Source organism: Hippocampus zosterae, chromosome 6 (genome assembly GCF_025434085.1).
Source record: "Hippocampus zosterae strain Florida chromosome 6, ASM2543408v3, whole genome shotgun sequence".
Taxonomy (NCBI): domain Eukaryota; kingdom Metazoa; phylum Chordata; class Actinopteri; order Syngnathiformes; family Syngnathidae; genus Hippocampus; species Hippocampus zosterae.
The window spans coordinates 21,276,942-21,301,762 of NC_067456.1; the positions used below are offsets into that span (position 1 = coordinate 21,276,942).

The following is a 24,821-nucleotide window of genomic DNA, read 5'->3' on the forward strand; positions in this document are numbered from 1 at the left end:
CATCGCGTGGTCAACGGGGAGAGTGCCTCTGGATTGGCAGACCGGGGTGGTTGTCCCTCTTTTTAAAAAGGGGGACTGGAGGGTGTGTTCCAACTACAGAGGGATCACACTCCTCAGCCTCCCTGGTAAGGTCTATTCAGGGGTGCTGGAGAGGAGGGTCCGTCAGGAAGTCGAGCCTCAGATTGAGGAGGAGCAGTGTGGTTTTCGTCCCGGCCGTGGAACAGTGGACCAGCTCTACACCCTTAGCAGGGTTCTCGAGGGTATGTGGGAATTCGCCCAACCAGTCTACATGTGTTTTGTGGACTTGGAGAAGGCGTTTGACCGTGTCCCTCGGGGAGTTCTGTGGGGGGTGCTTCGTGGGTATGGAGTACCGAACCCCCTGATACGGGCTATTCGGTCAATATACCACCGATGTCAGAGTTTGGTTCGCATTGCCGGCAGTAAGTCGGAATCGTTTCCAGTGAGGTTAGGACTCAGCCAAGGCTGCCCTTTGTCACCGATTCTGTTCATAACCTTCATGGACAGAATCTCTAGGCGCAGCCGAAGCGTTGAGGGGGTCCGTTTTGGTGGCCTCAGTATTGCATCCCTGCTTTTTGCAGATGATGTGGTGCTGTTGGCTCCTTCAAACAGGGCTCTCCAACTCTCACTGGAGCGTTTCGCAGCTGAGTGTGAAGCCATGGTCCTCAGTCGGAAAAGGGTGGAGTGCCCCCTCCGGGTCGGGGGGGAGATCTTGCCCCAAGTGGAGGAGTTTAAGTATCTTGGGGTCTTGTTCATGAGTGAGGGCAGGAGGGAGCGAGAGATCGACAGGCGGATCGGTGCAGCGTCTGCTGTGATGCGGACGTTGTATCGGTCTGTCGTGGTGAAGAAGGAGCTGAGCCAAAGGGCGAAGCTCTCAATTTACCGGTCGATCTACGTTCCAACCCTCATCTATGGTCACGAGCTATGGGTCGTGACCGAAAGAACGAGATCCCGGATACAAGCGGCCGAAATGAGTTTTCTCCGCAGGGTGTCCGGGCTCTCCCTTAGAGATAAGGTGAGAAGCTCAGTCATCCGGGAGGGGCTCAGAGTCGAGCCGCTTCTCCTCCACATCGAGAGGAGCCAGATGAGGTGGCTTGGGCATCTGATTCGGATGCCTCCTGAGCGCCTCCCTGGTGAGGTGTTCCGGGCATGTCCCACCGGGAGGAGACCCCGAGGAAGACCCAGGACAGACTATGGAGAGACTATGTCACCCAGCTGGCCTGGGAACGTCTCGGGATCCCCCGGGGAGAGCTGGAAGAAGTAGCTAGGGAGAGGGACGTCTGGGCTTCCCTGCTAAAGCTGTTGCCCCCGCGACCCGGTCCCGGATAAGCGGTAGAAGATGGATGGATGGATGGAAATTCTAAATACATTTTATTGGGGGAGTTCTTAAGGGGAATGCAACTCAAACATTTTCTTTTCAATATGTTAACTGTGACCCCCACTAGTCTAAATAAGGTATTCTGATTCATACTGCATTTGTGGGACATGAATGAGGCAGCAAAATCCACCTTCAAAAATCTATGCCACGTGTGGGGTGGTTATTTATACGAATTATTGACCAATTGTAAGTGTTGAAAATGGATTGCGTCATTGTTTGCAGATAATTAATTCTTTTTCCAATGACAACACAATTGATACCACAATGACTATTCTGCTCTTATAAGGGCCAATTACTCCTCAGAAATAAGCGAGTGAGGTATTTTAAATTATGCAAGGTGTCAGTCCTCCCGAGGGTGGTGTTAATCTGCCTGCCTTTTCTCAGGGTCATCTGTGTTTAAAGCGCCTCTGGGAAAGATTGCCTTAGAATTTCTTGACAATAAAAGCAGCTATCTATTGTGTGTGATCAGCGCCAGCCTTCTTTCTCTTCTTTTCATTATAGCTCCACGGGATAATCTCTAAGGCTCTGGTCAGGGGAATTGCAAAAATGCAATCATGTGCCAGCAAGGTACTTTTTGGGAGGGACGAGGGAATCCAAATATTAATGTAATACAACAGGACAAGGTCAAACAGCCTTACAATCAAAAGTAAAAACCGAAATGCAACCACTATTGACAACACAAATGATCAATATTACAAGAGTACACATATACATAAACACACTAAAAAAGGTCAGCACAACAACGACAACAACAAAAATTGCCTTCCACAAATGTTTCACAGTTGACAATTACCAATATTATTTATGGGCAAAGCAATCATGGATACATTTCTTGTCACCCGAACAATTTCACATTTGCAGTACCCATCAATCGCCCCTCCAGATACTCCGGTTTCCTCCCACCTTCCAAAACATGCATGGAAGGCTGATTGAACACTCTAAAACACATGCAATGTCAAATTGTCATGTGTAATAAATAACGTTGATATATTGCAATAATTTTGTTACGTTGTTAATCCTCACTCAAACAATAATTGAACATTCATTCATTTTCCGAACCGCTTAATCCTCACGAGGGTTGCAGGGGGTGCTGCAGCCTATCCCAGCTGTCTTCGGGCAGTAGGCAGGGGACACCCTGATTCGGTTGCCGGCCAATCGCAGAGCAAACAGAGACGAACAACCACCCACGCCCACACTCACATTTAGGGACAATTAAGAGTGTTCAATCAGCCTATCATGCATGTCTTTGGAATGTGGGAGGAAACCGAAGTACCCGGAGAAAACCCACGCAGGCCAGGGGAGAACATGCAAACTCCACACAGGGAGGCTGGAACTGGAATCGAACCCGGTACCTCTGCACTGTGAAGTCCACGTGTTAACCACTGGACTAGCGGGCCGCCCCAATAATTGAACAATCTATTTTAATCGACTTTTTTCAAAACGAGTAATCTATTAATTTGTTGTGTCTAAGTAATAATTTTGCGGTTTCACTGTCATAATGGCCCTCTGAGGGAAGATGTAACTCCAAAGTGGCCCGCGACTAAAATTTGTTCCACACCGCTGCTCTAAATTGTGCCTAGGAGTGAGTGTGAGCGTCGATGGTTGTTCGTCAATGTGTACCCTGTGATGGGCTGGCAACCGGTTCAGAGTATCCCACGCCTATTGGCTATCTGGGGTATGTTCATGGTGGCAGTAGCTTTAGTATCGTATCCAAGACTTCTCTCTCCCCAGCCACTTCATCAAGCTCCCCTGGGGCCATTCCAAGGAGACCTCAGACCAGCTGGGCAACATAGTCTCTGCAGTGTGCCTGTTTCGTCCCAAGGACCTTCGCCCGGTGGGACGAGTGTGGGGAGGTGTAAAGTAGGCATCCTGATCAGATGCCCAAGCCACCTCATCTGACTTCTCAATGCAGAGGAACAGTAACTCAACAGTGAGCACCCTCTCCTATGACCGACCTTACTACCCTTTTTGAAAGACCCAGAAAAAAAGATTTCAAGCATAGATTGAACTTTAAATCTCTGCAGCAGAACACAAAGCTTTAATAAGGCTTGCTCTACAGAGGGTGACTTTTCAAGCCATTAAAAATAAAAAGTATTTTATGAAGGGAACTATACACTACAAAGTGTTAAGGAAACTAGATATACTGATACGAGCGTGAAAAATTAAAACAAATAACATTAAAGGTCTTCAGGGCAGAATTACCAAAGCGCTTCGATCAAGTGAATCTCACCTTATTCTAATTATCAGTGGCAGACAACTGCACCTAATATGAATTGCTAATTTGAACCCAGTTTCATGCTGATGCTTATACCGATAAGTGGCAGCAGCATGTATCGCGTTTGATTATGGGATATTTATTCTGTTTATATGCTAATTATTTTAGTCACTGTTTGACATAGACTTGATTTAGTGCACCAACTAATCTTCAAATGAAATGCTGCATCTTCCCTGTAAATAAAGCAACCAATGTTGTAGTGTGGTATTAATACAAATGATTCAATTACTTAAAAATTACAATTACATACAAATCCAAATGGCCTTGTGTGAAAGAAATAATATTTGACAAATCGTGGATGATTAAACATATCCGAAGAGTGTATTGAATGAAGGTTAACTCATTGAGTCCCGGCCATTTTCACTGGAGCAAGCCCCGTCAATCACCGGCCGTTTCACTGGATTTGGACCGATTCGCAAGGCCAACAGGTTATCGTGTTCGACGGCGATATAAACATAAATCCTACCAAAAGAAAGAGGGCACTCTCTTCTTCTTTCTGAAAATGAAATCTTTTTCCCTTCTTTAGCAATCAGCATTCGAAAATAGCTAAATTTCACCAGATTTCCATTTTCGGAGGGGAAAGAAAAAAAAACAACAACATGCATTTCAAACATCATTTCAAGTACGGCACTGCAAATTTTTGCTTTAGTGACATCGCAAATATTTAAATTAAAGACTTTCCTTTGACAAAACAACATAACCAACAACACAAAAGGGCTTTTCATTGCAAACATATTTATTCATCTTCCGAGCCGCTTGATCCTCACTAGGGTCGCGGGGGGTGCTGGAGCCTATCCCGGCTGTCTTCGGGCAGTAGGCGGGGGACACCCTGACTCGGTTGCCAGCCAATCCCAGAGCACACAGAAACGAACAACCATTCGCACTCACACTCACACCTAGGGACAATTTAGAGTGTTCAATCAGCCTGCCATGCATGTTTTTGGAATGTGGGAGGAAACCGGAGCACCCGGAGGAAACCCACACAGGCCCGGGGAGAACATGCAAACTCCACAAGGGAGGCCAGAGCTGGAATCGAACCCGGTACCTATGCACCGTGAAGCAGACGTGCTAACCACTGGTCGCCCCAAACATATTTATCTGCACGCTATTGAACTGATGACACGAATTTTGAACACAAGTGAAAGTTCTGTTCAAAAAGTAAGTTGTGAAAGTTCTGAGTCTGTGAGTGTGGATGTATATGTATGCATGTCCTGTTGGACACTGTACGTGCACTTGTGCATGTGTGTCCCCTCCGCCCTGCAATTTCGTGCGTGTGCATCGTGTGTGTGTTCTTCACCCTGCAATGTATGTTGTACTGTATTTTATGTATGTGGAATCATTTGCATAAAACCCTCTATGGTTGTGGGTTTCTGTTTAATCGGACTCAAATTATTTACACTCAAGATTTTTTCTGATTGTGGAAATGGCCCCAATTTGTTTAACCTCCTTTCTGATTCCAAATCTGATTTTGATGCTAATTTGGAGTTTCTGCTCCCTTCCCCAGTTGTTACTCAAGACCTTGGCAATATTTGTCACATTTTCAGATTATTATTCATCAACGTTCATCCCAGAACCTTCCCTTCAGGGATTTATTTGGGTGCACGAAAGGCCGAATTTATCAGGGATCTCTGCGGCGTGGCCAACGTGGGCACCCAGGTAAAGGTTTTGGTTCCTACCAACACACGTCGCGCCATTCTGAACCAGCCCCAAGCCACTTATCCTTTTTCATCACCTTGTTCCCTGTCTACGTCGCTATCTCGCCTGATTCATCATGTTTCTTCTTGTTCACCTTCCCCCATACCTGTATTTCTGGCTCCTTATGTCTCCTGTGCTCCCCAATCCCTATGGTGGCAGATTGATGAGGCAAGGCCCCGTGTCGGCATATCTGCAGCTACACGCCATCGTACCGGCTCCTCTGGAGTTGCAGGCCCCCTTCTCGCTGCCTCGGTAGCACCAGGCCCTCAACTCGGCGCCCCAGCAATTACAAGCACCTGTCCTGGCTCCTTAGCAGCGCCAGGCCCCGATCCTGCTCCAGCAATTCCCTACTGCCGCCCTGAATCAACCGAGTTGGCCGATGACAGTCATCACTTTGTTCAGATTCAGCAGCGCATTAGGGAAAAGATGCGTAAGTTGACGGGAGAATGAGCACACTGTCATATTTGACAAGGATACCCTGATTTCAAGGTCACCACATACAGCGGGACAAATCTACAAAGAATGAACTATGGTCACTGACAGCAATTTGAATGGCGATTTGCTCCTTATCATCCTATTCACAAACGATATTGCAAACGCTTCCACAAAGTATGACAACTGAGTGCAGTTTGCACCTGTTATTCACTGACTGCGCACTTGGCAAAGTCTTCAATCGACCTGCCGTATTCTACAGTCAGTACACAGTCTGCCAAATTGAAAGCGAAGTGAAATGAAGCACTTACTACTGTACACGGAATTTAACTGGCTACGATTACAGCAATGACCATCCAGGGTCATTTTTTCTCATAAAACTAAATCGAAGTAAATTTGGGTAGGAATTTGAGGATCTGGTGTGAAAAAGGGAGAAAATTATGTCGTAAGGAATGTAATGCATTTTGTAAAATCTCTCTCTTTTTTTTTGTTTTACCTAGAAGAGAAATTTCATTTTCAGTCTGCTATTTACAATCCATGTTCTTTGCTTTTGCATGCATGTCAATGTGATGGCCTGATGGCAAACAGAAAATGCCCTAAAACAGAAATTGTAAATGCTTACAATCAAATTCTCCATTCCCGGTACACTTGGCTTCATAAAACTGAGCAAATGATTTAGTTGTCCTCAGCGAGGCCTAATGTGCATGTCTTCATAGGCTCAAGTGAATGCGCATCTGCATGTTCAGAAGACCTCGCAGTTAGCATTTCTCTCAGTAATAAAGTAAAAAGGAGATGACTCATCCAGCCAAAGGAAATGGAGATGCCAAAAATGTTATGTTAAAATGACATTAAATATTTATTCATATTGTTTTCCAGATAACTTTCATCCACTTTGTATGCAGAGAGAAATCAATTTCCTTCATGAATAGGCAATAATGGGTCTGTGTAACGAGGTGGATCAGAAGATGGATTAAAGCTCAAGATCCAACAAAAGGCTTAATCACATCTAATTTTGGAATTTTGGAAGGAAAGCAGACGTCTTATTTCACCTCAAATTCGTTTCAGTGAAGTATTTGGAACAGAGACGAATGGATTTGGTGTTGCATAGAAAGAAAGACTACCTCTTCTGCTACCGACAGTACAATGTGATTTACTATGGCCAAGTTGAAAGCTGAACTGAATATTATACTGTCTGAACTGATGTTTTTAATTTTTTTTAAATCACAGCTGCACATTTTCTTAATAGTAAATTGTGCCAAACACACACACACACACACCATACTTTAGAATACAACATCTTCACTCCTGGAAAAAAAGCAATTCCAGATTTTCTATACACTGAGGTATACTACACAGGGGACTTGCACTTGATGGGAGTCCCCCCAGCCCCCCCCCCCCCAAAAAAAATATAGATATAGATATAGATATAGATAGATAGATAGAGAGAGAGAGAGAGAGAGAGAGAGAGAGAGAGAGAGAGAGAGAGAGAGAGAGAGAGAGAGTTTGTTTTTCACCCTCACCAAAGTGAGCTGAGAAGTATGAAGAAAGAAAAATAAACTTATTTACAGCACTGGCTCTTGAAATAATCATGGTTTTCTTCAAAGGAAGAGTCGGAAATGCAGCAACACCAACAGATTTCCCTGGCTCAGATGTTCTTCAGCCTGCAGGCTCCAACTCTTCAAAGTTCTTATCTTACTCAGCCAGTGGATTCAAGATGATAACATCTCAGGAAACCACATTCCTCACTATCAGACAACAGGCCATAGTAGCACCAAAGAAAAAATATGTTAAAACAACCGAAGATGGCATAGCTGCCCAAAGTACCTCATGGGTGTGGGAATCAGTAATTAATGACAAAATACTGTTGTGATATTTTTTTAAGAATAACATTTTTTACTTGTACTTTTATTTGATAAAACCAGTGTGACATGCGGTGAGGTTCATGACTGGTGAAGCACAACTATTGAGTCAGATCTAAAAAGATGAACCCAAAAATAGAAGAATAAAAGAAAATCTGTTTTCATCAATTTCACATTGGCCAATAATATATGTGCCAGAAAATGGGCAAAGAAAAACAAAATAATATTTCAAATATGGTCAAGGTCATTGTTGTTGGTTTGTTGTTTTGGTTTTGCAGAACATTTTTTTTTAAGAATTTGTCTAAAAAATACACAGAAATAAAGCCTAAAGCTGTCTGCTGTCTGGTATCATAACTGCATGTCTAATACGTAAGAAAACAATTCAATGAGTTATGATGAATTTATTGGAGCCAAACAGAGTTACCTCAGTACAAGTGAATGTAAGAGCTTGCTGCAGACTTCTTGTTCAAGATGGCTGCTACGTCTGGAAGTTCGCATACAGCCAAGGTGGACAAGGCCTTGACCCCCCCCCCCCCCCCCCGACCCCGTTCCTGCGTAAGAGCAAAAATAACTGTAGCACACAACGCAAATCAGTTCAATCTGCTTGAACAAAAAGAGCTTGGACAAGCAGTCTTGTGGCACTGTTGCTGGGCCAGATTTAAAAAAAAATTTGAACGGGGGGGGGGGGGGGGGGGCTTCATAGCCACTCCCCAAGAGGCAATATCCTCACTCTTCCCAGGTCGCTGCATATGAGGACATAACTGAAAAGTATTCCGTTATTTCTGCCAGTGCATTGATATCTTTCTAGTCTTCAATGAAAATATTATCAGCAGCCAAAGATTTGTTTTATGTGTGTGATGAGGTCATTCAGGGCATGTGTTGTAATATTGTAAGGTTCAAAACAAAATGTCTTCATTAAAAACAACATCCAAAATACAAACTAAAAACAGCATCCAAAATGCACGGGTTTTCTCCGGGTACTCCGCTTTCCTCCCACATTCCAAAAACATGCGTGGCGGGCTGATTGAACACTCTAAATTGTCCCTAGGTGTGACTGTGAGCGCGGATGGTTGTTCGTCTCTGTGTGCCCTGTGATTGGCTGGCAACCGATTCAGGGTGTCCCCCGCCTACTGCCCGGAGACAGCTGGGATAGGCTCCAGCGCCCCCCGCGACCCTCGTGAGGATCAAGCGGTATGGAAAATGGATGGATGGATGTAAATACATTTACATATTATGGACAGTCGTGTGACTGTAGTACATGCACACACACACACACACACACACACACACACATACACACACACACACACACACACACACACATTCACGGGCAAAACATGCACACTGTTATTTTCACTTCACTCATGGAATGCAATGATTCTTTAAGTAGTACATTTTGAAGCTAACACAAAATAACTGCTGGTATGAACTCAAGACATTCACAGTGGAAATCTGTTTACAAAAATACGTGTCGAGCCATCTGGTTAGGATTTGTACACATTCCGTCACTGTATACTCTCATCCATTTTTTTTTAAATTTGCGTGATGTCGGTCGTTTCTCTGACCTTAGAGGTTTAGGTTCAATGTACAAAGTAGATATAACAGTTTCATTTATTTGACTCACCTCTAGAATTTCACGTTTTCTTACATTGCACAAATGTTTTAGTCTGCAATGACAATTTACACAATCCGTCCAAACATATTGCCATTTAAGGCAAAAAGATTCAACCAAATATCCAAATTCTGAATAAGAAAAGGATAAATACATAAATAATATACGTCTATTTCATCACTACAACGTCATATTTATTTTCAAGACGTTAAAAGTATCACAGCATCCCTTTGTAATGCAAACAGGAACCTGTAATCCATTGAATGCAGAAACGCTGCCACTAACCAACAGATATTAATTCTGTTTGACTAGCGGCAATAACAGTTTAAACAGCTGAGGTGGCCAGCCAAGCAAAGAAAATCTTGTCACTGTTTTGTAGTATGTGGATCTTCCAACTACCGGTAATCACCCACCCGCCCCATCGCTCTCTAATGAGAAAGCTGATGCAGTGCTACAGTAGAAAAGAAAACCAAGTCCTTCATTTTCCAGGCCAGCCAAATTGATGGTGAAAGACATACGAGGCAATGAAGACAGTTCGCAGAGCAGATGAAGAAAAACAAAAAAAGTAGGGCAAGCTGACCACAGCTTGTCTGACATCAGTTCAGCGTAGTGTTTTTGTCTCACATTCACTGGACACTTATTTGATTCTTCAGGCTGTTGGGGGAGCAGAGAAACAGGAAAAGTTACATCGCTGATATATTCAAAGATAAAACATTCACAAAAGCATTTATCATGATTTACTAATGACATAAGAAAAAAATTTTTAAATCCAGTTAATAACAGAACTGAAATTGAAAGCTAATTGCTCTGAAAAAGGATTTACTTTAATTATTTTTGTTCGAACACTACAGTGGCATTTAAAAAAACCCCCATTGGTTTATCGAGATAGTTCACCAATAAATACTGTAAATACAGGACGGGTACATTGAAAAAAAAAAACATTTCAATGATGACTTGGTCAGCTTCTCTACCAGCAGGCTTAGCAGGTTTTCTCGGGGAAAACCTGTCCTGTGTGCATAAAGGTACTACCAGAATGACAGAAAAGCTGCCACAAGTCTGCACCAGTTAGAATGAGACATCTGTAAATCCCAAAATGTTGTACAGATCAAATCATATGCCTTGGTCAAAATGTCCTAATAATGAGTAGAAAGCCACCATAGTCCAGCACTGTAATGCAATTTGCCTCTTGAGAGCATCTAATATAATGTAGCTGCTACAGCAAAAATGGGCAATTTAAATGCTGAAGGGCCCCTCATTTTTCTATCGGTGATACTCAGGGGCCACAAAAGACCACACACTTCCTTCAGATGTCTGACAAAAATGCCATGATACAAATTTGGTGCGATTCGTGCATATGTACAAAATACATGATCTTAATTTCAGTTTTCAGAATTCAATTCTCAACTCTTCATGCATGTATAAACTAATCCACTACCCTAACCCAACAACAAAAGCTTTGAAGCAAACAACAAAACAACAAAACAACCACACAAAGTCCTGTGATTTTTTTGTTGTTGTTTTTTTTCCACTGCTAACGGCTCTTGCATAAAAATTTCGATTCAAGAATAACACAAAACTACTGAACAGCAAACATAAAGGGCAACAATTCACTTTTTTACACAAAAATCAACTCACTCAAAATTATAATATTATCAATTACTATTGACTATTGTTAGGCTTACTCATGTTGCAGTATAGTATAATAGGGGAAAATAAGCGCAACCAAGCCACCACGTAGTGGTGAATGGTGCTTAAAAATACAGTCGATCCATTTGCAGTTTACCACCTGTAAATTTGCAAATTGAGTTTTTAAAAAATATTTTGGAATCATTTGTCCCCCTCCACATTACGTGTAGCCCCGGTTTTCCCTGGGAGGGAAAATTAATTTGTTGTCAATTGTCTACCACTGGTCTACAAATATTAATGATCCATCTGGCGGTGCAACCGCAGGGTCTGAATGGCACTCCAGTCACCTTGCTGGAGTATTTTTATTTATTTTTTAATCAATCAACCAAACGTCCGCCCACTAATCAAGAGACACAGAGAAAGGAAAGGATAATGAGACACTTAGCCATGTGCACGATGAGCCATGAGTCAAGTGTTTGGAACGAGTGCAGACTGGATCAGGTGGCAGCGAGAATAGAAGGAATGGAAAAACAAGAAATTAAAGGGACATGCATGCATAGTGTCTGTAGTTGCTCAAGCAGGTTGCTTACCGTCATAGCTCTTGAGATGTTAGTGGCTAGTCATGTTTTAGAGAAAAAACCCTGTGGTGCAATTAATTAACTGCCATCTACTTCTTGGGGGTGCATTCGCCTCCCAATAAAGTTAGATACGACATTACTTGGTATTCTTATTATAGTTATTATTATCAAATCTAATATTGTTATTATGACTGCAATTCTCAACAATCAGTCTGGTTTTTTTTTGTGACTGATATTTCCAGCGCAGCAGATTCCTATGACAAGACATCAGACTTTTTCTTCTTCTGTCACGTACGTCATTACACCCATTGTTCACACTGAGACGCCACAGTTGAATTAAACGGTGACAAACTCTGGCGAAATTGTTGGTATTCCTATTTGTTACTAGAAGCACCGTTGTATTCGTTCATTTAATTCTTTGTACTTTCATTCAAGTGTCCTCCTCCTGCCTGAAAGTCTGCGCTGACCAGCTGGCTCCGGTCTTCACACAAATCTTCAACAGATCCCTGGAGCTTTGTGAGGTCCCATCCTGCTTCAAACAGTCTACCATCATCCCAGTTCCCAAGAAATCGGCAACATCGGAACTGAACGACTATAGGCCTGTCGCCCTGACGTCTGTGGTCATGAAGTCCTTTGAACGCCTTGTGCTGAACAGACTAAAGAACGTCACTGGAACCCCTGCTGGACCCTTTCCAGTTTGCCTACCGGGCAAACAGGTCTGTGGAAGACGCAGTCAACATAGGTCTGCACTACATCCTCAAGCACCTCGACAGCACAGGGACCTACGCAAGGATTCTGTTTGTGGATTTCAGTTCTGCGTTCAACACCATCATCCCGGAACTCCTCACCCCCAAACTACTCCACCTCGGTGTGTCCCCTACGATCTGCCAGTGGATCCTCAGCTTCCTGACGGGACGGACACAACAGGTGAGACTGGGAGCAACAACATCATCAATACGCACCACCAGCACTGGAGCCCCACAGGGATGTGTCCTCTCGCCACTGGTCTTCTCTCTCTACACAAACGATTGCACCTCAACAGATCCAGCTGTCAAACTCATAAAGTTCGCAGACGACACCACGGTCATCGGTCTCATCAAAGATGGCAACAAGTCTGCGTACCGCCAACAAGTGGAGCAGCTGGAGCTCTGGTGCGGCCGACACAACCTCGGGCTGAACACGCTCAAGACTGTAGAGATGATCGTGGACTTCAGGAAACATTCTTCTCCTCAGTTGCCCCTCACACTATCCAACTGCCCTGTGTCAACCGTCGAGACCTTCAAGTTCCTTGGAATCACAGTCTCCCAGGACATGAAGTGGGAAGTCAACACCATCTCCATTCTGAAAAGGGCCCGGCAGCGGATGTACTTCCTGAGGCTGCTGAGGAAGCATGGCCTGCCACAGGAGGTGCTACGACAGTTCTACACGGCAGTCATCGAATCAATCCTGTGTTCTTCCATCACGGTTTGGTTTGGGGCCGCCACAAAAAAGGACAAAATCCGACTTCAACGGACAGTTAGGACGGCAGAAAAAATCGTTGGCACCGCCCTACCCACTCTTGAGGACTTGCACACTGCAAGAATCAAGACAAGGGCACGGAAAATCCTCCTGGATCCCCCGCACCCTGCCCACCACCTTTTTCAGCCACTCCCCTCAGGCAGACGCTACAGAGCCATGCGCACCAAATCCAATAGACACTTAAACAGCTTCTTCCCTCTAGCCATTAACTCCTTAAACAGTCACTGACATAGTCACTCTTGTTGCACCACAAAATGGTACTACAAAACTACTGGTATACTCTAAAATGGTTCAATGATTTTGTTGTTTACGATGATACTAGTGCAGCGTGTTATACCGGAGACAAATTCCTTGTGTGTTCTACATACTTGGCCAATAAAGATGATTCTGATTCTGATTCATTCATTCATCTTCCTAACCGCTTGATCCTCACTAGGGTCACGGGGGGTGCTGGAGCCTATCCCAGCTGTCTCCGGGCAGTAGGCGGGGGACACCCTGAATCGGTTGCCAGCCAATCGCAGGGCACACAGAGACGAACAACCATCCACGCTCACACTCACACCTAGGGACAATTTAGAGTGTTCAATCAGCCTGCCATGCATATTTTTGGAATGTGGGAGGAAACCGGAGCACCCGGAGAAAACCCACGCAGGCCCGGGGAGAACATGCAAACTCCACACAGGGAGGCCGGAGCTGGAATCGAACCCGGTACCTCTGCACTGTGAAGCCGACGTGCTAACCACTGGACTACGGGGCCGCCCTTTCTTACTTCACTGTATTAATTCAAAAGAATTTGCATAACCACAGATATTGATTGGCACTTTTTCTGGCCACGGGGTTATTTATTTATTTATTATGTTCTATACAAAATACCGGTATGTATTTGAAGAAAAAGTGGAAAAAGGATAATTGCCAATAATTTTCTGCAATGCTATTTTGGGATATATTGGTCTTTCTTTGAAATTACCAGTCAGTGCTTTGGGGGACATTTTATGTATCTAAAGTACAAAACTATCCTCTTTAGGGCGTTCATTCACTTTCACTTGTAATATAAAATACAAAGCTATTACTGCGCCACTTGACAAGATGTTTAAAGTTTTGGATTGTAAAATTGCGGAAAATGAAGAAAAACAATCTCTTTGCCCTGATCCCTGATCATTTGAAAACAACGTTCTTGGGTCAGAAACCCGGAAATCATCTGATCGCATCGGGACATCCCTTATTTTTTTGTTTGTAAATGCTTTTAATATTGCTCTTTTAATGACATGAAGCACATTCAGTTACCATCCATCCATCCATCCATCCATCATCTACCGCTTATCCGGGGCCGGGTCGCGGGGGCAACAGCTTTAGCAGGGAAGCCCAGACTTCCCTCTCCCTAGCTACTTCTTCCAGCTCTCCCCGGGGGATCCCGAGGCGTTCCCAGGCCAGCTGGGTGACATAGTCTCTCCAGCGTGTCCTGGGTCTTCCTCTGGGTCTCCTCCCGGTGGGACATGACCGGAACACCTCACCGGGGAGGCGCTCAGGAGGCATCCGAATCAGATGCCCAAGCCACCTCATCTGGCTCCTCTCGATGTGGAGGAGAAGCGGCTCGACTCTGAGCCCCTCCCGGATGACCGAGCTTCTAACCTTATCTCTAAGGGAGAGCCCGGACACCCTGCGAAGAAAACTCACTTCAGCCGCTTGTATCCGGGATCTCGTTCTTTCGGTCACGACCCATAGCTCGTGACCATAGGTGAGGGTTGGGACGTAGATCGACCGGTAAATTGAGAGCTTCGCCTTTTGGCTCAGCTCCTTCTTCACCACGACAGACCGATACAACGTCCGCATCACAGCAGACGCTGCACCGATCCGCCTGTCGATCTCCCGCTCTCTCCTACCCCCACTCGTGAACAAGACCCCAAGATACTTGAACTCCTCCACTTGGGGTAAGATCTCCTCCCCGACCCGGAGGGGGCACTCCACCCTTTTCCGACTGAGGACCATGGTTTCAGATTTGGAGGTGCTGATTTTCATCCCAACCGCTTCACACTCGGCTGCGAAACGCTCCAGTGAGAGTTGGAGAGCCCTGTTTGAAGGAGCCAACAGCACCACATCATCTGCAAAAAGCAGGGATGAAATACTGAGGCCCCCAAAACGGACCCCCTCAACGCTTCGGCTGCGCCTAGAAATTCTGTCCATAAAGGTTATGAACAGAATCGGCGACAAAGGGCAGCCTTGGCGGAGTCCTACCTCCACTGGAAACGATTCCGACTTACTGCCGGCAATGCGAACCAAACTCTGACATCGGTGGTATAGTGACCGAACAGCCCGTATCAGGGGATTCGGTACCCCATACCCACGAAGCACCCCCCACAGAACTCCCCGAGGGACACGGTCTAACGCCTTCTCCAAGTCCACAAAACACATGTAGACTGGTTGGGCGAATTCCCACATACCCTCAAGGACCCTGCTAAGGGTGTAGAGCTGGTCCACTGTTCCACGGCCGGGACGAAAACCACACTGCTCCTCCTCAATCTGAGGCTCGACTTCCTGACGGACCCTCCTCTCCAGCACCCCTGAATAGACCTTACCAGGGAGGCTGAGGAGTGTGATCCCTCTGTAGTTGGAACACACCCTCCGGTCCCCCTTTTTAAAAAGAGGGACTACCACCCCGGTCTGCCAATCCAGAGGCACTCTCCCTGTTGTCCACGCGATGTTGCAGAGGCGTGTCAACCAGGACAGCCCCACAACATCCAGAGCCTTGAGGAACTCCGGGCGGATCTCATCCACCCCTGGGGCCTTGCCACCGAGGAGCTTTTTAACCACATCGGTGACTTCAACCACAGAGATAGGAGAGCCCACCTCAGAGCCCCTGGGCTCTGCTTCCTCCAAGGAAGGCGTGTTGGTGGAGTTGAGGAGGTCTTCGAAGTACTCTGCCCACCGGTTCACAACGTCCCGAGTCGAAGTCAGCAGCGCCCCATCCGCACTGTACACAGTGTTAGTGGTGCACTGCTTCCCCCTCCTGAGACGTCGGATGGTGGACCAGAATTTCCTCGAAGCCGTCCGGAAGTCGGCTTCCATGGCCTCACCGAACTCTTCCCACGCTCTGGTTTTTGCCTCGGCGACCACCGAAGCCGCGGCCCGCTTGGCCAATCGATACCCGTCAGCTGCCTCTGGGGTCCCACAGGCCATAAAGGCTCGATAGGACTCCTTCTTCAGCTTGACGGCATCCCTTACTGCTGGTGTCCACCAGCGAGTACGAGGGTTGCCGCCACGACAGGCACCAACCACCTTACGGCCACAACTCAGATTGGCCGCCTCAACAATAGAGGCACGGAACACGGTCCACTCGGGCTCAATGTCCCCCGCCTCCCCAGGAACATGGGAAAAGCTCTGTCGGAGGTGGGAGTTGAAACTCCTTCTGACAGGGGATTCCGCCAGACGCTCCCAACAAACCCTCACTATACGTTTGGGTCTGCCAGGACGGACCGGCATCTTCCCCCACCATCGGAGCCTACTCACCACCAGGTGGTGATCAGTTGACAGCTCCGCCCCTCTCTTCACCCGAGTGTCCAGAACATGCGGCCGCAAATCCGATGATACAACAACAAAGTCGATCATCGAACTGTGACCTAAGGTGTCCTGGTGCCAAGTGCACATATGGACACCCTTATGTTTGAACAAGGTGTTCGTTATGGACAATCCGTGACGAGCACAGAAGTCCAATAACAAAACACCACTCGGGTTCAGATCGGGGGGGCCGTTCCTCCCAATCACGCCCCTCCAGGTCTCACTGTCATTGCCCACGTGAGCATTGAAGTCCCCCAGCAGAACAAGGGAGTCCCCAGCAGGAGTACTCTCCAGCACACCCTCCAAGGACTCCAAAAAGGGTGGGTATGCTGAGCTGCTGTTTGGTGCATATGCACAAACAACAGTCAGGACCCGTCCCCCCACCCGCAGGCGGAGGGAGGCAACCCTCTCGTCTACCGGTGTGAACCCCAATGTACAGGCACTGAGCCGGGGGGCAATGAGTATGCCCACACCCGCTCTGCGCCTCTCACCGTGAGCAACTCCAGAGTGGAAGAGAGTCCAACCCCTCTCGAGAGAACTGGTACCAGAACCCAGGCTGTGTGTGGAGGCAAGTCCGACTATATCCAGTCGGAAATTCTCTGCCTCACACACCAGCTCGGGCTCCTTCCCTGCCAGAGAGGTGACATTCCATGTCCCAAGAGCTAGCTTCTGCAGCCGAGGATCGGACCGCCAGGGTCCCCGCCTTTGGCTGCCGCCCAGCTCACATTGCACCCGACCCCTTTGGCCCCTCTCATGGGTGGTGAGCCCATGGGAAGGGGGACCCACGTTGCCTCTTCGGGCTGTGCCCGGCCGGGCCCCATGGGTGTAGGCCCGGCCACCAGGCGCTTGCCAACGAGCCCCACCTCCAGGCCTGGCTCCAGAGGGGGGGGGCCCCGGTGACCCGCGTCCGGGCAAGGGAAACCTTGGTCCATATATTTTGTTCATCATAAGGGGTCTTTGAGCCGTGCTTTGTCTGGCCCCTCACCTAGAACCTGTTTGCCATGGGTGACCCTGCCAGGGGCATAAAGCCCCAGACAACTTAGCTTCTAGGATCATTGGGACACACAAACCCCTCCACCACGGTAAGGTGACGACTCACGGAGGGGACATTCAGTTACCTCATTTCTGAAATGCCCACTGCAAAGAAAGCTGCCTTGGCTTACAGTCCTTTAAATGATGCAGGAACCAGTGGACACTGTGGTATCATAATAATGGAACGTGCATGATAACCGAGAAAGGATTTAGAGGTGCTTGAGGGGCTTATTTACGAACACTGTCAGTAGATATCTCTGTTCCGGGTCACATTTCTTTCCCTTTATCAAGTGGTGATTTACACCCTGGTTTACATCCCCCTGTTGTATTAATCTGGCCAACACGGCTATCCCTCTTACACGACTCCTTGGCCTGGGTGGAAACACAATGGACACATTTACTGTGGTGAAGCAAACTGCCCTGGAATGTTGGGAAGTGTGGGTTGCAAATTTAATTCATTCATCATTCATTCATTCATTCATCTTCCGAGCCGCTTGATCCTCACTAGGGTAGCGGGGGGTGCTGGAGCCTATCCCAGCTGTCTTCAGGCAGTAGGCGGGGGACACCCTGAATCGGTTGCCAGCCAATCAAAGGGCACACAGAGACGAACAACCATCCACGCTCGCACTCACACCTAGGGACAATTTAGAGCGCCCAATCAGCCTGCCATGCATGTTTTTGGAATGTGGGAGGAAACCGGAGCACCCGGAGAAAACCCACGCAGGCCCGGGGAGAACATGCAAACTCCACACAGGTAGGCCGGAGCTGGAATCGAACCCGGTACCTCTGCACTGTGAAGCCGACGTGTTAATTCATTGCCCAATATATCGCAATAGGGTGGTTAACGAATAAATTTGATCCGACATAATTTTTAAACTTCACAATCTTACCACTTTGTGATGTCTGAAAAGTAAGAAGTACCTTGGAGATGTACACAATCTTGGCCTGCACAGTCGTTTTATTTTGAGGCTTGATGATAGGGAAAATGACATTGCACGGTCTAAAGCATGTGCTGGTCTTTGTCATTTGTCCAACCTGATCTTGGAATGCCAATGTCTAGGAGATGATCTTGTCATTTGTCTCCCCTTTCTGAGCAACTAATGGTTCCAAGGTATCAAAATGGCCTGGCACTTTGCACAGCTCTGGCAGTGTGTTGCGGTAAATCACTGTCATTAAATGGGAGATGAGTGCTGGAACAATATTACCTTATGAATTGCCTCTGCCTTGCACTCAGCTGTTTTCTACTTCAGTGCACAGGGACCACATGCAGTTTTTTTTTTTTTTTAGTCACCAATGTTTCATACCTTGCTTAGCTCACTGGCACGGTCATTTATAAATAATAGCACATGTTGTATTTTCAAAACCTATTTCATTATTTTTTTATTGTCATGATATGCTTCGTCTTTAAAAAATATCGTAGAAAACCTACGATAAAAACAGTTTGCTTACAGGTTGCATGCCCACTCATCAAGTGGCCTTTCACCAAAATGCATGTGTAAGCATCTGCATGATATTGTCACATTTCGGTCAACTTATATAACCGCCAACCCCACACCAAGATTTTCCATCCTTGACTTGTCAGATAAGCTGGGAGAAAACTATCCTGGGTTTTGTAAGTAAAAGCTGTCTGCCTTATGGCATGTTCATGGCTTCGCCGCCGGTATTCATAGTCAATTTCAGCGCTCAGCAGATCAGTTCTCATCGCGGGGAAAAGCCAGGAACAATGAAGGCGGTGATGACAAGGGTGTGTGTGCGCGTGTAATTGTCTGGTTATGTGTGCGTATCAGGCTGCAGCTGCTACGTCAAGGTCTTATCATGGAGACAGTCCTGGTTCATCAGTCTATGGCCGGGAAGAAAGGGGTGATGGTAGGGCACTAGCTTCCATGCGTACGTTCTTCCAGGGGAAAGGTCGAGATAGCATATGCTTTGGGAACGGCTGCCAACAATTCCAGACAGCCTTGAGTCCGTGGTCTGTGTCTCTTCAATGGCGCCGATCAGCCGAAACCGCGATTTCTTCTTCTCCAAGTTGTTCTCCATCTTGCAAAGACGCTCCAAAACCGCATCCATTTTGCGGTTGAGCCCAGACACCGCTTGGGTCTGAGTGTTGGACATCCTCTCTAAGCCATCCATAAAGACAGGCAGCTTCTTCACTTCCAATAAAGCCGCTCCCATTGGTTGAATTTTTCACTGTAAGTGAAGCTTCACACCTGAACATATACAGTCAAACCTCGGTCTTCGAACGTCTCGGTTCTCAACCAATTCGGTTTTCGACCCAAAATTTCCAGTTTTTTATGCCTCGGATGACGAACAAATTTCGGTTCTCGAACTGAGCGCACTTGAATGCACCATTTGACTCCTCTCACCTTCCTTACACGTGGAAGTGACACTTCCTCGTGTTGTTTTTGTCACGTTTTGCAAGGTGGTTGTAGGAGGATCCCAAAAAGCAGGGAGGCAGGGAGGAGCAAGGTGGATTGATTGTATTTAACAAAAAAATACACACAGAATTACAATGGAAATAACACTAAGTCGAAGTACTCAAAAAATGACTGGGAATCACAAGTATCAAACAAAACAAAAACAGGAAACAAAACATGACACGAGCACACGCATGCTCACATACTCACAGCTCACAATGACCCAACAAAGACTGACAGAAACTCAGGAAACTAAATACAAGCTAAGCGACTAGACAACGAGAAAAACCTGGATAAGACACAAAGGGTTGAGGGAGCTAATTGGTTCCACACAAGGGACACTGATAACGACAACAGGTGGCGAAAAAAAGGCACATGAGGAACCAAAACGAAACGTAACCAGACCGAAACATAACAGCTTTCCATTGTGAGCAGATGTGTTCAGTCAACATTTTTATTGTAAAAAGAGCGTGTTTTCGGTTTTCGAACAATTTCGGTTTTCGAGCAGCCTTCTGGAACGGATTATGGACGAAACCGAAGTTTGACTGTATGTCAATATCGCTGACTATTCATCACACATGGTGCTGACCAGCTTCAGTCATGCAGAGCGAAGCAATGCACTCACTTCGTGTGATATATAAATAGATATAAATATAGAAATGATGGTGGCACACGAGTCAAGACTGGTTCGCACATCTGCCTCACAGTGCAGAGTGGTAGGGTTTGATTCCGGCTCAGGCCTTCCTCTGTGGAGTTTGCATGTTCTCCCCGTGCCTCCGAAGGCATCTATCTATCTATCTATCTATCTATCTATCTATCTATCTATCTATCTATCTATCTATCTATCTATCTATCTATCTATCTATCTATCTATCTATCTATCTATCTATCTATCTATCTATCTATCTATCTATCTATCTATCTATCTATCTATCTATCTATCTATCTATCTATCTATCTATCTATCTATGATAAAGGACATCAGATATGTACTGTAAGGTTATCGTACATTAACTAAACGAATGTAAAAAAAAGACACCTAGTTGAGGCTTACATGGTTGGGGGGAATCAAGCTGGTTGTGGATCAAGTGGTGGCCTTAGGGGGTGGCATGTGGCTTGAATCCCCTGTGGGACACTGCTCAGTATAAGGTACTGTTTGTGCATCTGTGTTAGTGTGTGACAGAGACCGGAAGAACAGATGTACATGGAAACCCCTTGGCTCCAGCAAGCATTGCAGGCCTGCGTGACTGAAGCAAGGAGCTGTTAAACGGTATGTCACGTCTTCTGATGCTAGCATCCCCATGGACGTGTGTGACAAGAAACTGCCTCACAGGAGGAATTAATTCCTGGAGAAGCAAGCCATGTAACATCTGTCAAATAAGACAAACTGCCGATGTGGTGCTGCTTTGGCTACTTTAACCCCCCTCGCCCCACCTAAAAAAAGGAAAATCGGAGTGGTGCCTTGCTTACTGAGATCATGCGCTAAGGAAGCAGATTGACAATCTTTCCAGCAACAAGTCTGTTTTCATGTTTCCATTTCCATATTGTCGTCTGCAATGAGTGTCTCAATGAGAGCTTCCAAATCTCAAGACAAATGCCGACCAATGAGCTACTTACTGGCCATATAATTTACTGCATTCATCAGCCGAATCAAAGTAAACTAATATTTTATGAGAAACCCCACATAAGCATGGTAAGAACATGCAAATTTCACAGTTCCAACAGACACCTGCACGCACTGACTTTCAGGCAGATATTCGAATCATAACGACTTTTTCCATGATGTAGCAGCACATACTCTATGTTCTGATTTTCAAAGTAAAGTTTATGATTTGCCTTAAATAAAGCGAGAAGGGCTAAAAGCTGCAGACTTGATGAATCCACGGAATTAACTTGTGCTAATTTTTGTTGATATTCATGAAATTACGACAAGCTTTTGCAAGATTAAAGAAGTTACCGATTTCTGACCCACTTTTAGCCGACAGGAAATACTTGGTTCCATTTTTTGGGGGGGAGAAGACAATCTGGAATGGGACTGAAGTCTACCAGAGTGCCCCCAGCAATTTAAGCCCATCTAAAATTTCACTCTCAGCATCGCCTCGTTCCACAATTTTCTCATAATTTATGCATGCCCTGTGAAATGCACTGTATCTAAAATGCACAGACCTTCTTGGGGAGCAGGGGATTTCAAGGACACAGATGAACGCAACCAGAATCTTTTCCATGCCAAAATGAAAAGCAGCATTTAGCATTGCGCACTTCAACATCAATTCTTAAAAGATGCAAATGAGCGCTACATCTGGACCCCACAGTTGCGTGATCAACTCACTTGTTTTGGTGCTTTGAGCCTTGCAGATGCGCGTGGTACTGCGCCACCGAATTCAACGTCATGCTGCACACTTCACAGGTATAGCTACGTTTCAGACCTGGAAGCACACAAAAAAAGTACATCCACTTCATTTGCGGTGCGAATGTGAAATCAATCATATTAGGCGGAGCAACTCTGAGGGTCTGATTTCCTCGCCGTGTGCGGAAACTTGTTTGCTCAAGGTGAAAACCGGCATTGAAGCGGAGCCAGTGTAACAGACTAAATGGTGGGCAGCGGGGAGAACTTTCATGTTCATGTAAACATTTTTAAATTATATATATTTTTTTCAATGGTCATGACATATTTTCTATTCAACATCACCATAATGGAGCTTCTGGATTAACTGGCACTAAGAGTAAAGCGTGATTTGTCAATTCTGCATTTCCTTGCGTGTGGGTCATTTCAGCACACTGCGAATATTGGCGCTGGCCTCTCCCCAAAGCAGTTTTCTGGGTGTCGATGAGGTGGAGGGAATTGTGAACAGTTCCAAATACCAGTGAAGTCTTGGCACAAAAACCTTCAAGCTTCTGCTAAAACATCCCCTAAAATATCAGAAAAGCCTGTTAGAACCACTGAAATCGATTTTGGGTTTAATCAGAGGCACTTTAAATGATGGCCGGCGTGTACTCTTTCCTATTTAACAATGAATTTTCAAATGATTGGATAATTGTGAACACGGCAACATCCCAGTTATAAGAGGGTATGCAAAATTGTGCAACCAGATTATTTCATTTTTTAATGCTTACCTTCCCTCTTAAAAAGTTTTTTTTTATTACATGAGTACTACAAGTCATAGGTCACATTCATGTTTTAAAACTTATCTTGGTCTCGTTTGTTGCGTACAAAAAGATTTGCATTCGAACATGGCGGTGTAGACCTTTTATATCAACTGCACAGATCCAGGATGAAAATATGGACACCGTGTTGAGGAAGAGAAAAGAGTGTCATTAGGATTTCAGGTCCTCCAGAGTGAGTTCTGTTGCTACAAATGAAGAAAATCATTGAAAACCAATTATGTTTAATGAAAAATGAAAGCCAAAATTTGCCCTTCCAACTCCATAAATATCAGCAGACATGATTGTCACAATGCGATTATAACACTGTTTGCTCTTAATCAACAAATCAAAGATGGTAATCGAGAACATTGGCGTTGCATAAAATGTATTCCTTTGCAACACTATATTGGAAGTTTTCAGTGTTGCATGCAGCCCAGCTGTTCTATCATATGTTATGCAGCAAGCAGCAGTGCACTTTTCTGCAGCAGCCCATGACTGCTTGCTTCCCCAACTATTTTGGAAAGGAGAGAAAATTACACAGCAGCCTGAGTAAACATTTCAAACATTTCCAGCGACCTGCGGCTCTTCCCTCGTGGACTTGTCTTGGAAGCCTTCTGGTCATATCACTGGCCGGATTTACCCCCCAGCCATGTCTTGTGATAAGAAGGATTCCCAATCACTAAATGCTATAAAAATGCTTCATGGAGACTTTTTTTGCCGTTCTGATTGAAATAATTCTCAATGAAGCTCTCTGGTCACCTGTTTACATGTGACCTGATGTATTCTGATCTGCCGTTTCCATGGGCCACGATGTTAAGAAGATCAGCTGTGTGACACGTGGAGATCAGGCAATGTAAACATAACATAAACTTAGCAAGATTGGAGTTCATCCGTCAATTTAGCACGGTAGTTGTGATTGTTTTAAAACTTATTCGGTGAAGGCCCTCGTTATCGAGGAATGCGGCCCCTAGGACAGGGCGACGGCTCCTGGTGTTTGTGTCTCCGATGACTGCGGAGGCCCAGTCTTCCCCGAAAACCCCGCCCGCAGGATTGACAGAAGTGGGTTGGGCGGCCGGGCGGTTGAAGGGCCCTCTCATTCCTCCGCGTTCGCCGGTCCTCCTCCGCAGCGACGCGTCGAGTCTCGAAGACCCGGACCCCGCCCCGCACAGCCCCACGCCAGGCCACCCGATCCGCGGCCAGGTCAGCCCACTGTGCCGGGGGAATCCGGCACTGCTGAAGATGACCCTTTAGCTGGTCTTTGAATCATCTTTTCGGGACTCCGCGGGGACGGGTGCCCTCCAGCAACTCCGTGTAGAGGAGCTGCTTCGGGAGACGGTTGTCGCTCATCCGCTGCACGTGGCCGGCCCACCGCAGTTGGGCCAAGGTGATCATGGCCTCGATACTCGTGAGGCCAGCCCGGGTGAGGATCTCATTATTAGTCAATCTCTCCTCCCAGGAAACGTTGAGGAGAGATCGGAGTCGTCCTTGGTGTAACCTCTCAAGCCTCTTGATGCTGCTCCGATAGAGGGTCCAACATTCGGCGCCATAGAGAAGGGTCGTGAGGACGACAGACAGACTTATACACCATGATCTTCGTGTTGGTGGAAATGGCGTGATTCCTGAAGACCAGACGACCGAGGCGTCCAAAGGCTGTGTGGGCTGCCTGGATACGGTGAGTGAGGTCCTCC

General features: G+C 46.1%; 2 protein-coding genes across 2 annotated transcripts in view; one reads left to right on the forward strand and one right to left on the reverse strand.

The window, feature by feature from the left end:
- Positions 1-4,608: 4,608 nt before the first annotated feature.
- zmat4a (zinc finger, matrin-type 4a) overlaps positions 4,609-24,821 on the reverse strand; it is an 80,027-nt gene continuing 59,814 nt past the window's right edge. The window contains exons 6-7 of the mRNA XM_052068358.1: positions 22,319-22,415; positions 4,609-9,923 (exon numbers count right to left, since the gene is read on the reverse strand). Coding sequence (XP_051924318.1) covers positions 9,896-9,923; positions 22,319-22,415 — 125 coding nt within the window. The 3' untranslated portion in view covers positions 4,609-9,895. The remainder of the gene's footprint in view (positions 9,924-22,318; positions 22,416-24,821) is intronic.
- LOC127602295 (uncharacterized) overlaps positions 24,541-24,821 on the forward strand; it is a 70,973-nt gene continuing 70,692 nt past the window's right edge. Inside the window, exon 1 of the transcript XR_007962735.1 lies at positions 24,541-24,805. The gene's annotated coding sequence lies outside the window, so the exon portion shown is untranslated. The remainder of the gene's footprint in view (positions 24,806-24,821) is intronic.